Raw genomic sequence first — 15,313 nt, 5'->3', positions numbered from 1 at the left:
CTCCATGACAAGTTCAAGCTATTGAACAAAATCCGATTTCCAATTGACTTTTATAGGATCGCGTTTGAGCGAGGATCATGAGTACCAGCGTTGAGCCGATTGGCGCGCCACGCAGCGCCCATCAGCGATTGGTGTGTTGGGAAGAGATCACAAGAACAGTGGCAGCGGTTGACAACACACAGGATATGGCACAAGGACAGATATGAGTCAAACGTATCGAGCAGGATGATTTCTCATTACGAATATGGATCTATTGCCGTCTTATTGGTTCAGATTATTTTCATGTGCACTAGGCATCACAATTCTCATCACACTGATAAATGGTAAGTTCAATTGTCCTCTCGTTTGTTTTGGGGGTGGTGAAAACTGAAATAGTTTGTATTATATTTAATCATAAGTTTTATTGTCACTGTATTCAACATCATGTTTGATGTAATTTCATCAGATATGAATATAACTTTTTTTAACGTTTATAATAATACTCATTTACATTTGAAGCATTGATTAGTAAATTACATTAATTTAACATATTTGTTTATGCTTTCATTTAAAATATTCTCAGCAAGGGAGTCTTCTCTGTGATCATCTTGATAAAGCTGCAATACTCTTTGTATTGTCTTTCTACTTTTTAATATTGGAAAATAAATCAAATGTTGAACTATATCATGGTGGCGGAGTGTGCTTTGGTTAAATGATAACTGGTATGTTTGCAAGCCTATGCTGTTTTTCATGATATAAAATGCTCCTACATAAAATCTTTCTGCACTCTGCCAGCAGAATGTAGAACATGTACTGCACTGACCTGACACAGTAATCAGTTGTCATATCAACAAAATATCGGCAGGTACAGTCTGGGTATTGAGATAAATCAAATTCTAGCTTGCATGGCTAGAATTCTTTATGTAAGATTGTGTGGTGACATCATTGCTATCACTCAGAACTGAAGGCAGGATTCAAAAGGACCACAAGAGCCAAAGAAGGGACAAGAGACAGATCAGACAATAGGGGCCAACATAAGCCCCCATGGGGGGTAAGCCTTGGAGGGGAGCAGATAGGGTGCACATGCATCCCACTAACTCACTAAACGCCCACAAACGTGTACAACATGTTATGTTATCACTAGTAATACAACCAGCAGCAATATCCACAGGGACCATCCATCAGTGATGGTCAGGTGTCCTACATGTGAACTAAAGAGAGGCCTTCCCTCTCTTTAGAGATAGCGCTGGACAAAGAGCTATGCTGGGAATTAGCATATGAAAGAAGCCTAGCATGGTGTGGAAAGGGATGTCTGGTTGGACGATCTTGGGATTGGAACGCGCGGTTAAAGCAACAGGCTGTTTCTTTTTTGGAACTACACCCCAAAACCTCCAACCGACCCCCTGGAAAGGTCTCCAAACAGATCAGGCTGGGATGGGGTCTAGACACTCCTAAGCTTCTCATGGTAAAATGGGAATCCTCTCTGTGAGATTGAAATGTACCCCCCTAATCTATAACTTATCCAAATTGAGCAGAGACAGAAACCATCCATCAAATGGTAATGCCCAAAAAATTCTCGATCAATAACTAGTGTACTTGCAGTGGTTGTGGATCAGAACCACGAAACAGTTCCTACATACATATACTATATATATTATCAACACGTCTGTCAGATACAGGGTATGAATACGCATTATAGTCTTACTGAAAGCTGGGTTTGAATAACTCAATTGAATGAACTGATTCCCTGATTAGTATGTGTGGCAGTGTGTTTCTTCCCAAACAATAATAAGAAAGAGCTTAACGCGTCGCTGGCAGTTTGTCACGTCGACACAAAGCCTGCCGATAGGAACGACAGCATGCGCTGTACGTTCATAGCAGTCACTGTATGAATGCACTGATGAACGTCCACAAATGACTGACTTCTGTCTGAATGCGGTCGCCATGGCGATGGAGCGAATGCAGCGATGGAGCCGTGGTATTGGTTGCCATGGAGGCGAGCCGTGATGCTCTTTGTGAGGCCTCTTTAGTTTGTAAGCGTCCTTGTGCAGAGAGGATGAGTGGAAGAAGGCAATTTTTTGGGGGGGAGGGGAGGGGTGCATTGTGTGACAATTCAAAGCACAAATCTCCTCTAGGCAGAACGCAAAATGATCGACTGTTTATGGCAGTTGTGGAGCTGGTGTACGTCTCTACTGTTTGTGTACTGGAGTTATACTTACTTAACACACCAAGACAAAACACTTAGGACAGAAATTTCAGTCCTCAAAAACAGTCAAATAGTATTAGTATTTGATCCCCCCCCCCGCCCCTGCTCAATAAACCCTTTATGATGCCATGTGACTTCCTGTGTTCAGGTGTGCCAGCCTATCGGACGGACGACCCATGCTCTCCCAACCCGTGTAACAACCGTGCCATCTGCCGTAGCCGTGGCGACGGCTACTCGTGTTTCTGCGTGCCCGGGTATCAGGGCCGGCTCTGTCAGCTGGAGGTGGATGAGTGTGTGTCCCAGCCGTGTCGCAACGGGGCCACCTGCGAGGACCAGGTGGGCAGGTACAGGTGCACCTGCAGCCCAGGATACAAAGGTGAGAAGGAAGGACACCAGGAAGTATCCCCTCCTTGTTCATCCACTTCCTGTTTAAGATGAGAAGCAGGGGGGTAGAGGGGGATTGACTTTAAGCATACAGTATATTAATATAATGTTTTTTTAACCAATCTGATTAACAGTTTTAGTTACAATAAGTGTATGAGACTAGACAAGGATCAAGTGACCTTGAGTGACCTTGATCCAACTTTACTCCTAGCGCTGTTACAGACCTTGTATGTCTGGTGTCAGGTGGCTGAGTGGTTAGGGAATCAGGCTAGTAATCAGAACGTTGCCGGTTTGATTCCTGGCCATGCAAAATGATGTTGTGTCCTTGGGAAAGGCACTTCACCCTACTTGCCTCGGGGGGAATGTCCCTGTACTTACTGTAAGTCGCTCTGGATAAGAGTGTCTGCTAAATGACTGAATGTAATGTATATGTAATGTCCACTAACTTCAAATGGGAGATCATATGTGATCACTGTTCTGTTGTCAGTGGGATATCTGGGATTTATGCTGTTGGTAGACAAGACTCATGCTCAGGAAAGCTAATCCCTGCTTCATCCCAGCTCTATTGAAAAGAACATCTTACTTTACGATAAGGTTAAATGCCTTGCTAATTTCAGATCGAAGATCTTGTTAAATCTGTGCTGTCATGTGACCCGGTTGGGGCAGGGAACTTTGTGCTACACTCCACCATTAGGACACTTCAAATACAGAATCACAGGCTATGTTCAGGAGTAAACTGACAGATGACAGTGGAGTATGCACAACTCGCTGCTCTAATACATACAAGTAACAGGGCAAAAAAACGTTTTAAAAGTAAGAAAATGTTGAAAACTTATTTTAAGGATAATAAATGTCAAAACTTAGTTTTCATCTGTGTTATACGCATCAATAACGGAATTAACTAGAATCAGACGGCCATTACAATTGGACAAAATAAATAAATACAAAGGATAGTAGGGCCGCATAGTTTCCAGTCCATAGGCAGCAACATCCACTGTAGAGAACATAGTGCTAAATAAATAGCTGGGTTTTTAGGAAGACAGAATCTGATGTGGCCCAAATTACTCAATTTTGGGCTCTGATGTTTCCAGGTGCCACCTGTGAGCTCGAGATAGACGAGTGCCAATCACAGCCATGCCTCAACGGCGGCAGTTGCCGTGACTACATCAACAGCTTCACATGCAGCTGCCAGCCCGGTTTCCAGGGAGACCGCTGTGAGATAGATGTGGACGATTGCAGAGAGCGGCCGTGTCAAAACGGGGCCGTCTGTACCGACGGGATAAACAAGTAAGGCACCTTGTGTTTTGGGACATAATGACCGGAAGAGCGAGTAACATTTTCAGTCACCGTTTTATCAGAATCAGAATCAGAAATGATAGAAAAGGTCGAATTATGTTTCCTAAAAAAGGTTTTAAATAATGTCTCAGATACAGCTGTGACTGCTCCCAGACCGCCTTTATGGGGCAACACTGTGAAATCCCGGCCCCGCCATGCCGGTCTCAGCCCTGTCTCAACAGCGCCACCTGTGTGGAGAATAAGGGCAATTACACCTGTCGCTGTTGGCCAGGTACATCCTTAACACAGCCCTCCACAGAATCAGAATCAGAATCAGAATCAGAATCAGAAAGGGATTTATTCGCCATGAAAGTTTGCACAGACAAGGAATTTGCTTTGGCAGGAAGGTGCATACAATAAACATATACCTAAAATTTAAATATGTGGACTAACTATACTAAGGGTACATAAACTAGCAGTACTAAGTGGGATTAGAATAGAATAAAATATACAATAAAATATAAGTTGCCGTAAATTACAATATAAAAATACAAAAATACAAATAATACAAAAAATACAAATGTACAAGATACCAGATACCAGCAGACACAACCAGAGCATATACAGGAAGACACTTTCCCTAGTTGTGTTAAAATATAGCCCCTGGCTGAATGTAGGCCTATTACACTTTGAGGAAGAGAGACAATAAAGGGGGAATAAACATACAAAGAGAGAGAGACCTTAAAATGTGTGTTTAAATCCTGTGTATGTCCTTCCTGATGTTCATCTCGGTCTCTGTCCTGTGCAGGCTTCCAGGGCCGTGAGTGTGAGGTGGACGTGAGCGAGTGCGCTAGCGCCCCCTGCCTTCACGGAGGCCGCTGCATAGAGAGGTCCTGGCAGCTCCTCTACGGGGTGGAGCCCCTTCTGCCGGCTAGCTACGACCCCCGGCACGCCGCCGGATTCACCTGCAGCTGCCAGCCAGGGACCACAGGTACGTAGAGGCCAGGGGGAACTGTCCTCTGTCACCGTGACAACCACGGGTCATCGTGAGGGGAGTGGGGGGGGGGGGGAGTGTGGATGCTCGCTTACAGTAGCAGGCCCAAAGACGAATACCCTAATCCCCCCTGTGCTTACGCAAGCCTGTGATCTGTTGTCCCAGCAATCTCTCAGGCAAGACAGCCACCGCCTTTATAACTACCTTGAGCAGGAATCTAAAAGTAGCCTTCCCCCTCCAGTCACCAGCGCTCCCTCTCTAAGACGTTCAGGTTGCATTAGGGTAATCCCAGAGATCCGGCTTTGCTGGGCTCCTGCTTGCGAGCGCCCCAGTCGTGCATGGCTGAAGGGAGGTGGGCAGAAGCAGCCCGGTGTTGGTGGGACCCAGGGTCCCTGTGGGCGAGAACAGAGCGGACGCAGCACAGGATCGTCCCACGAGCCACACACACAGGAAGAGGAAGTGCCGGTAGGATGGTGACGGTCGCAGGATGGGTCTGGTGCGTCCTGATGCTGGTGCCAGGTACTGTGGTTAGCTGTGGAAAAGGCTTTGTTTGTTGACTGTTGTTTTTCAGAGTTGAAGTCGGTTGAATTCGCAGTTTTATGGCTCTGGTTCTTTCTATATCCTGTGCTGTGTGGTTGTGCCTGAGTCTGTCGGCCTACTAGTGGTTGTAGGTGGTTGATGGGTTGTAATGTGTGCTGCATGTTCCTTACATGTACTCAGGTAGGAACACCTGCACTGTAGAAGCGATTCTCAAATACACTGTGTTGTATGACGTCGTGAGAACACTCTAGACTTGGTGTCTCTTGTCCTTGAAACTGAGTTTGACATTAAATGAAACAGTGGCTATAGAGGATGTGATAATGAGATGCCCTGACTAAACGCTATACCGTGGCACTGCCCATTGGTATCTAATCTAACAGAATTATACAACAGGCTTTACTGCAGGTCTACATAACTGTCCAGTTCAAGTATAGGAAACGTATATCTAGTACCTTGTTGCTCATGGGTCAAAGCTCCAATCAATAATCTAGTCACATAATTTAATCATTTACCTGTGTTATGTAGGGTTAGGGTTAGTTAATTGTGAACGTGCGTTGAAGATGAAATGATCCAATGTGAAACCAACCGATAGAAAAGTACTAACCTCTGTAATTAATTGAGTATTAAAATCCCTAGATTAAATGCATTTCAACAACATTCTCACTTCACCCACCTGCTGCCCTGTACAGGTACCCTGTGCCAGGAGATTACCGACCAGTGTGAGGGCAGCCCGTGTCAGAACGCTGGCCTCTGCGAGAGCCGTGTGGGAGGCTACGGGTGCCTCTGCCCCCCGGGGGGCCCAGAGGGGCCAGGCTACGGGGGCCAGAACTGCTCTGAGCTACTGGTGGGCTGCGAGGGGCACGAGTGCCAGAACCAGGCCTCCTGCGAGCCCTTCCTCACAGACGGTATCCACGGCTACTCCTGCTCCTGCGCCCCCGGGTTCACCGGCCCCCTCTGCCAAACCCCCACGGCCTTCTCCTTCGAGCAAAGAGCCCACCTGCTGCTCCAGAGCCCCCTGGTGGCAGCGGAGGCCTCCTGCAACATCAGCCTGAGCTTCCGGACGGCCGTGCCCAGCGCGGTGCTCTTCCAGCGGGGCAGCGGGGGCCTCCTCCTGGGGCTGGAGGTGGAGGAGGGGCGGCTTCGACTCAGCCTACAGAGGGAGGCCTCGGCTGGGGCGGGCCCTGACGGGCCTGGCCAGGCCCTGGAGGTTCCCCACAACGTCACGGACGGGGAGTGGCACTCCCTGGAGGCGGTCCTCGCCGGCGGGGTGCTTCGGCTCACGCTCTGGGGCGCTGAGGGCTGCGAGAGGGATGCCTGCCGGGTGGAAGCCCCCGTCGAGGACTCTCTAGTCGTGCTGGAGGAACCAGAGTCCCCGCCTCACTACACCATCATAGGGGGGGTGTGGGAGGGCCGGAGCAGGGCAGCAGCCAGGGCCCCTGCCCAGGCCTTCATCGGGTGTCTGAGGGATGTATTTGTGGACTCCCAGCTGGTGGTCCCGGACCAGTGGCTGAGCGACTACGCGGTGAACGTGACTCTTGGCTGCAGCCACAGGGACCGCTGTGTGGTCAACCCCTGCCAAAACCGAGCCCAGTGCATCAACCTGTGGCAGGGCTACCAGTGCAGATGCCCCAGACCGTACAAAGGCCAGGACTGTGCAGAAGGTAGGGGAGGGACTGTAGATATAGGAGAGTGTGGAGAGTGTAAAGGTCAATGTTCAATGAGTCAAAGCCAGAGATAGACCAGCTTACCCAACTTGATTAGTAGAGAGAGGGAGTCCACGCTACACAACACCAGGGCACACAGAAAACACAAGAGAACACAGGCTTTTCAACAAAAACCTTTTTTCCATTGGTGGTTTAAGGCCGAATGTTAGCAACAGTACCTTAAACACAAATATAGTGTTCTGCATGTCTTTCAGAGAAGTATATTAATAGCCTGTTGACTTAAAAACAGATTAGAGATCCCAGTGTCTTATAAAGGACACACACACAGTTCACATAATCACACACAGCGATGTTCAGAACCCATGCATTATAAACTGGGTTTTCACAAATGATGAGTAGGAAAGAAATGTCAGAAAATTAAGAAACAAAAAGTACGACTTTATGAAGTGAGTTGGCATTTGAGAAATGGAAATCTCTTCCATAACCCATACCTGTACCACTGCACTAAGGTGGCCTTTACAACACACAGCCTAGATGCTTGTCACACATTTACTGCACCTACCTCTGTTTGTTCATCATTAGTTTCTGTTGACTGTTCCCTGTTTCTGTGTGTGTGTGTAGGAGAACGTGTGACTGACTTGTGTTCTGTCGTGTTTCTAGAGTACGTGACGGCCCGCTTTGGCCACGAGGACCTGCAGAGCTACGCTGAGTTCACCGTGACCGACCATCCCGGCCACGACATCACCGTCTCCTTCTTCCTGCGCACGCGTAGCCCCAACGCCCTCCTGCTAGTCCTCACCAACAGCACCAGCCAGTACCTGCGGGCGTGGCTGCAGGAGGGGCGCCTGGTGGTCCAGCTGAACGGCTTGGAGAGCGTGACCGGAGACGGCGAGGTCATCGACGGCGAGGTCCGCTTCGTGAGCGTGGCGGTGGAGAACGGCAGCATGGCGCTGGACGTGGGGAACCGGAGGCAGGGCGAGGCGGGGGTGCGACCCCTCGGCGTCCAGGCGGGGGACCGCGTCTACGTGGGGGGGCTGCCCCAGCAGACAGCCTCCCTGGAGGTCGGGGGGTACCTCAAGGGCTGCATCCAGGACCTCAGGATTAACCACGCCAGACTGCAGTTCTTCGGGTTGGACGATGCCCCTGTGATGTCATATCCTGTGGAGAGGTTGGCTAATTTGACCCCTGGCTGCCCTGGGGACAACTCCTGCAGGGTGAGTAGCTGGGTCGAGTTGGGGTGGTGATTGGGGCAGAGATTGGGGTAGTGATTGGGGTAGTGATTGGGGTAGTGATTGGGGTGGTGATTGGGGTAGTGATTGGGGTAGTGATTGGGGTGGTGATTGGGGTAGTGATTGGGGTAGTGATTGGGGTAGTGATTGGGGTAGTGATTGGGGTAGTGATTGGGGCAGAGATTGGGGTAGTGATTGGGGTAGTGATTGGGGCAGAGATTGGGGTAGTGATTGGGGTAGTGATTGGGGCAGAGATTGGGGTAGTGATTGGGGTAGTGATTGGGGTAGTGATTGGGGTAGTGATTGGGGTAGTGATTGGGGTAGTGATTGGGGCAGAGATTGGGGTAGTGATTGGGGTAGTGATTGGGGTAGTGATTGGGGTAGTGATTGGGGTAGTGATTGGGGTAGTGATTGGGGTAGTGATTGGGGCAGAGATTGGGGTAGTGATTGGGGTAGTGATTGGGGTAGAGATTGGGGCAGAGATTGGGGTAGTGATTGGGGTAGTGATTGGGGCAGAGATTGGGGTAGTGATTGGGGTAGTGATTGGGGTAGTGATTGGGGTAGTGATTGGGGTAGTGATTGGGGCAGAGATTGGGGTAGTGATTGGGGTAGTGATTGGGGTAGTGATTGGGGTGGTGATTGGGGTAGTGATTGGGGTAGTGATTGGGGTAGTGATTGGGGTAGTGATTGGGGCAGAGATTGGGGTAGTGATTGGGGTAGTGATTGGGGTAGAGATTGGGGCAGAGATTGGGGTAGTGATTGGGGTAGTGATTGGGGCAGAGATTGGGGTAGTGATTGGGGTAGTGATTGGGGCAGAGATTGGGGTAGAGATTGGGGTAGTGATTGGGGTAGAGATTGGGGTAGTGATTGGGGCAGAGATTGGGGTAGAGATTGGGGTAGAGATTGGGGCAGAGATTGGGGTAGTGATTGGGGTAGAGATTGGGGCAGTGATTGGGGTAGAGATTGGGGCAGAGATTGGGGTAGTGATTGGGGCAGAGATTGGGGTAGTGATTGGGGTAGAGATTGGGGTAGTGATTGGGGTAGTGATTGGGGTAGAGATTTGGGTGTTCTTCTTTTGTTGACATCAAGCCCCTGTCCCCTCCCTGCCCCCCCCCCTCCCTGTCCCTCCCCCCTCAGAGGAAGCCTTGTCAGAACGGGGGCGTGTGTTACTCAGTGTGGGACGACTTCAGCTGCAGTTGTGCCCCCAGCACAGCAGGGCGGCGCTGTGAGGAGGTGCGCTGGTGCGAGCTCTCGCCCTGCCCCCCGTACGCAGAGTGCAGTCAGCTGAGCCAGGGATACGAGTGTGAGTCTCCCGCCTCCTCCATCCCTGTCACGGTAACCACGTTGTCGCGGTAACGCGCTGCTTGAGTTTGCACGCCAGGAGAGTGGTCACATCTTAGCTACACCCAAGCCTTCCAAGGGGTACATGTTGCTACGCAAACAAAATCTAAATGAACTAACTCCCCCATCTTACCCCCCTCCCTCCTCCAGGCCTCTCCAATGCCACCTTCCTGGACGACAGCAGCGTCCTGTATTACCGCGGCAACAGCCGCATCTCCCGCAACCTGACGAGCGTGTCGCTGAGCGTGCGAACGCGCAAACGCGACGCCGCCATCCTGCACGCCGAGCGCGGCCCCGAGTTCCTCACCGTGTCGGTGCAGGACGGCTTCCTGTTCCTGGAGCTGCAGACCGGCCCCGCCCCCGTCAGCCTTTCCAGCGGGCGCCAGGTGAGCGACGGCGAGTGGCACAGCGCCCACCTTTTCATGACCTCACCCTGGGACGAGGCGTCGCGCTGGACTCTGGTGCTGGACGAGGACACGGAGGAAGCCTCCACCTCCGCCGCCCCAGGAGGCAACCTGGACTTCCTGCGGGACGGGGTGGACATCCTGGTGGGGGGACTGGGCCAGGAGGCGGGCTGGAGCCTGGAGGGCTGCCTGGGCCCCATCGAGGTGGGCGGGATCGTCCTGTCCTACCTCAGCACGGCCGAGGTCAACCTCCCTCGCACGCAGGACGAGCAGTTCGTCCGCACCTCCTCCACGCCCCCTCGGAGCGGGTGCGGGGGAACGCCCGTGTGCCGGCCCGACCCCTGCCTGCACGGCGCCGTCTGCAGGGACCTCTTCAACCTGTTCAGCTGCAGCTGCAGCGAGGGCTGGACGGGCAGGCGCTGCGAGTTCCTCACCGACACCTGCGCCTCCGGCCCCTGCGTCCACGGCAACTGCAGCGTGACGGGGCTGGCGTACGAGTGTGCGTGCGAGCCGGGGTACCGGGGGGCGCAGTGCGAGGAGGAGGTGGACGTGTGCGAGGGGCACCGCTGTGCCCACGGGGGAACCTGTCTCCACGGGGTGGAGAAGTACGCCTGCCTCTGTCCTGAGAACTACACCGGGCCTTACTGCAGGTGAGACGCCCCCTCACCTGGAGCACAACGCAAGAGAATCAGGTCGACATTCCCCTGTGAGCATCACCAGGGGAATGTTTTCAGTCCTCTAAACACTTCTCTCCTCTCTGTCCTTCTCTCCCTTTTCTTTGCTATCCTTTCTCCATTCTCTTCTCTCCTCTCTCTCCTCCCTCTCTTCTCTCCTTCGTTCCTCCCTCTCTTCTCTCCTCTCTTCTCTCCTCCCTCTCTTCTCTCCTCTCTCTCCTCCCTCTCTTCTCTCCTTCTCTCCTCTCTCTCCTCCCTCTCTTCTCTCCTCCCTCTCTTCTCTCCTTCTCTCCTCTCTCTCCTCCCTCTCTTCTCTCCTTCTCTCCTCTCTCTCCTCCCTCTCTTCTCTCCTTCTCTCCTCTCTCTCCTCCCTCTCTTCTCTCCTTCTCTCCTCTTTCTCCTCCCTCTCTTCTCTCCTTCTCTCCTCTCTCTCCTCCCTCTCTTCTCTCCTTCTTTCCTCTCTCTCCTCCCTCTCTTCTCTCCTTCTCTCCTCTCTCTCCTCCCTCTCTTCTCTCCTCCCTCTCCTCTCTCTCCTCCCTCTCTTCTCTCCTTCTCTCCTCTCTCTCCTCCCTCTCTTCTCTCCTTGTCTCCTCTCTGTCCTTCTCTTTGCTCTCCCTTCTCTCCTCTCCTCTCTCTCCTTTTCGCCTCTCCTCTCCCTCTTCTCTCCTTCTCTCCTCTTTTCCCAGGGACCGTGTTGAGGAGGCTCCGTGGTACATAGTTGTCAAGAACTTGTAAGAGCTCCGTCTTCTTCAACACCACACACCTCATGAGACACACTGTAGAACACAACACCACACACCTCATGAGACACACTGTCAAACCACTTCCACAGACCCCCAGGCTGGGCTTAGTACATCCTGTTGCTGTCTGAGTTCAGCTGACCCTGCTAATGTCTGTCATTAAGCAGCCATTAGAGATGGTAATCTTCTTAGACTGGTCGTCCCGTAAGCCTCTTTGTCTCTCTGTAACAACAGAAGGGAGACAGACAATAGATCCTATCCCCCTACACCCCACCCCCCCATCACCCAGCCTCAGTGTTGGGCGTGTCTAACAGGAAGTGGTGGGCGTGTCTAACAGGAAGTGTTGGGCGTGTCTAACAGGAAGTGGTGGGCGTGTCTAACAGGAAGTGGTGGGCGTGTCTAACAGGAAGTGTTGGGCGTGTCTAACAGGAAGTGGTGGGCGTGTCTAACAGGAGGGCCTCTGCTGTGTCCCTAGGAGACCCAGGCTGCCTGTGTCCGTCTGTGGGGACGAGAGCAGGAACTACACCTGCTTCAACGGAGGGAACTGCACAGACACAGAGCTGTCCTGTGATTGTCCCCCTGGATACAGCGGCCACCGGTGAGGGGGGGGGGGGGGGGGGAGGCTAGGACCACTAGTGACTATGTATCAGTTGAATTTGTATTTGTGTCTCCTGACTGATTCTCCTCCCTCCCTGTCTCCCTCCATGTCTCTCTCCCTGTCTGTCTGTCTGTCTCCCTCCGTGTCTGTATGTCTGTCTGTCTGTATGTCTGTCTGTCTCCCTGTCTGTCTCCCTGTCTGTATGTCTGTCTGTCTGTCTGTATGTCTGTCTCCCTGTCTGTCTCCCTGTCTGTCTCCCTGTCTGTCTTTCTCCCTGTCTGTATGTCTGTCTGTCTGTCTGTCTGTCTCCCTGTCTGACTCCCTGTCTGTCTCCCTGTCTGACTCCCTGTCTGACTCCCTGTCTGTCTCCCTGCAGCTGTGAGCAGGAGCTGGATGAGTGTAAGTCCAACCCGTGTCTGAACGGAGGCTACTGCCGCAACCTCATCAACAGGTTCCACTGCGTGTGCGACATGAGCTTCGCCGGGGACACGTGTCAGATCGACGTAAGCGACATTTACTTCTACGTGGCCGTGCTGCTCTGGCAGAACCTCTTCCAGCTGCTCTCCTACCTCGTGCTGCGGCTGGACGACGAGCCTGAGGTCGACTGGGGAGGAAATGAGGACTGAGGCGTGTGAGGGGGGGGGGGTGAGGGGGTTAGGGTGTGAGGGGGTTAGGGTGTGAGGGTGTGTTTCTGTGGGTGGGGGTGGTGGTGGGGGGGTGAGGTGTGTGTGTGGGGGGGGGGGTGGTGGGGGGGTGAGGTGTGTGTGTGGGGGGGGGGTGTGGGGGGGGGGTGTATGGTGAGGAGGGTGTGTGTGTCTGTGTGTATGATGAGGGGGATGTGTGTGGGTGAGGAGGTGTGTGTGTGTGAGGGTTATGAGTATGTATCTGGGGTAGGGGGTGTGCATGCATGCGTGCTAGTGTATGAGTGTGTGTGGGTGTGTAAAAACACAGGTTGCTTTTAAAATATAGCAATGAACACTTAGATCATGTCAGACACAACACCAAGGACAAGCCTCCTTCTACACAGTATAATTCTAGGTTTGGTTGAACACAGGCCTGTTTGGTGCCTTGAGCATGTTTTTGTACGGGAACTTTAGTAGTGCTACTGTGGAGTAAACTGAAGGTAAATGACAAATTACCCATATTAGTTAACAGTTGTTTGTACAGTGTACCTAATCTGTGGCTTGGACCAAGAGAAAACAGTCATTTAAAAAACCCAAACTACTTTTTATTTATTTAAGAGACCCATTTGAAGGAGGTTGGAAAAAAGTTATAAAAAAAAACTTTAATTAGTAACCATTGTGATAGCAGAGTATCACTTTGAATATGTGATCTGTTTCAGATCCTTATTTGACATTGATGAGATCTGTGATAATGGAGGTCATTGCTCTATATCTTCTATATCGTTGTATTTTTCTGTCCTGTCCTTTCTTGCACTAATGACTCTCACTGACACGGTGTCATGTGAGTCTACTTGGTGTCTGTTTGTCTGATTCTGTTCTGTCATAGACTGGACCAGTCTGTCATGATCACTAGCTCTGTCGTTGTGTAGATCTTATCATTCTGTCTGTCTGCATGTCTGTCTCTGCCTGTCTCTGCCTGTCTGTCGATCAATCTGTCTGACTGTCTGTCCACCTTAATGTATTTCTGTCTGTCTCTCTGCCTGCCTCTCTGTCTCTCTGTTGTTCTGTGTCTGTTTTCAAATAAACATTCTGTTCATCCTTGACTTGTCGTCTGTCCTCTGTTCGATTTCTGGGCTTTCTCCAATCCCCTGCGGTGCCATCTTCCTCCCTCCCTCTCTCTTCCTCCCTCCTCTCCCTTTCCCTCCACCCCTCCTCTCCATCCTCTCACCATGTTTTCAGCCAGCAATACTTCATCTAGTCCATCCACCAATCTCCCAACATTTCCAAAACCAGGAAATGTTGACTGACTCACATTTTCCGTCTTTAGTAGTGATGGTGGCTCTTACAGGACTGGTTTGAAAATGGCCCTGTAGCAGCCGGGGGCCAGGCTGTGCCTTCTGGCTCTCACCTGCTTTAACGACACTACCACTGTGTGGGTTTGCACGTGTGCACATGTTTGCGTGCATTTGCAGTGTTAGCGTACAGCACTCAGATAAAGCTTTAATCTCTTTAACAGGATAAACTGTGTATGTGGGTGTGCGTACCATATATGTGTGTATCTGGATGAGGCAGAGAAACAAGTGTAGGAGAGGCACAGAAAAAGTTGTTCTGTGTGTGTTCGATTCTCAGGGAGTTGGTAGTGCTGTGTCTGAGTGCTGAGAGACACACAGGAGATTACCATGTATGTCCAAGTTATTAGAAGATGTGTGTGCGTGTGTGTATACGTGTATATATGTGTGAAACAACCCCTTTCATTCATTTATCCTTAATCTTTGTCCCCTCCCTCTCTCTCTCTCTCTCTCTCCCTCTCTCTCTCTCTCTCTCCCTCTCTCTCTCTCCCTCTCTCTCTCTCTCTCTCCCTCCCCCCTCCTTCCCTCCCTCCCTCTTGCCCTTTCACTCTCTCCCTCCCCTCCTCCCTCTAGCTGACCTCTGAAGGTTTGACCTCTGAACTCCTGTTGACCGTCAGCCTGTCCTCGGTGCTGCTGCTGCTGGCTCTGGTGCTGACCACCGTTGGCCTGGTGGTGGCGCTCAACCGCCGGGCCACCCACGGGACCTACAGCCCCAGCAGACAGGAGAAGGAGGGATCCCGCGTAGAGATGTGGAATATAGCCCAGCCCCCGCCCATGGAGAGACTCATATGACTACTGTTATTATGATTCATAGGACTCATTTGACTCCCGTACTGTTATTATGATTAATATGACTCATTTGACTCCCGTAGTTTTATTATGATTCATATGACTCATAACTCCCGTATGACTTATATGAATAAGGTACCAGTACTCCTTGGACTGTCACTGGGAGACTGACCTCCAGGTGGGGTTATAAGGACTTTTATGGGTCAAGTGTGTGCAGCGAGCCGCCATTTTGAATTCAGTCTCGTCTCTAAGGACTGTAAGGAGACTGGAGACACAGCTGAAGACTAAAGCCTTCCGTTGTCGAGGACAGTCGGCTGAATGTCCAGTATCCTCTGGACCTGCATGCAGGGCAGCAAAGAGCCAGAGATGTTTGTATGTTGTTTCATTTGTATTTATTACTGTGCCTTCAGTTTTAGAGAGTCTAGGACCTTAGTGTTAGTGTCCCCTATGTGGTGAAAATTTGATTTTTGTGTGTTAATTTATTAAATCCTGTGATAATCTCGCCTTATATCACAACACAGACA

General features: G+C 51.1%; 1 protein-coding gene across 1 annotated transcript; it reads left to right on the top strand.

The window, feature by feature from the left end:
- Positions 1 to 3,650: 3,650 nt before the first annotated feature.
- On the top strand, positions 3,651 to 12,032 carry crb1 (crumbs cell polarity complex component 1). The gene is made up of 9 exons (XM_067230584.1): positions 3,651 to 3,856; positions 3,997 to 4,136; positions 4,653 to 4,835; positions 6,068 to 7,039; positions 7,703 to 8,256; positions 9,409 to 9,574; positions 9,763 to 10,666; positions 11,377 to 11,421; positions 11,906 to 12,032. Exons 1-9 carry the CDS (start codon positions 3,651 to 3,653, stop codon positions 12,030 to 12,032), a joined length of 3,297 nt encoding a protein of 1,098 aa, XP_067086685.1.
- Positions 12,033 to 15,313: the final 3,281 nt, after the last annotated feature.

This window comes from Osmerus mordax, chromosome 27 (assembly GCF_038355195.1).
Source record: "Osmerus mordax isolate fOsmMor3 chromosome 27, fOsmMor3.pri, whole genome shotgun sequence".
Classification (NCBI taxonomy): domain Eukaryota; kingdom Metazoa; phylum Chordata; class Actinopteri; order Osmeriformes; family Osmeridae; genus Osmerus; species Osmerus mordax.
The sequence above is the reverse complement of the archived record's forward strand: the minus strand, read 5'-3'. Positions and strand labels throughout refer to the sequence as shown.

Excerpts from the sequence above, each read along its gene's own strand:
- crb1 (XM_067230584.1), top strand. The coding sequence starts at position 3,651 with ATGTTTCCAGGTGCCACCTGTGAGCTCGAGATAGACGAGTGCCAATCA. Across the intron at positions 8,257-9,408 it reads CTGGGGACAACTCCTGCAGG|AGGAAGCCTTGTCAGAACGG; the intron begins GTGAGTAGCTGG and ends CTCCCCCCTCAG. Across the intron at positions 9,575-9,762 it reads GCTGAGCCAGGGATACGAGT|GCCTCTCCAATGCCACCTTC; the intron begins GTGAGTCTCCCG and ends TCCCTCCTCCAG.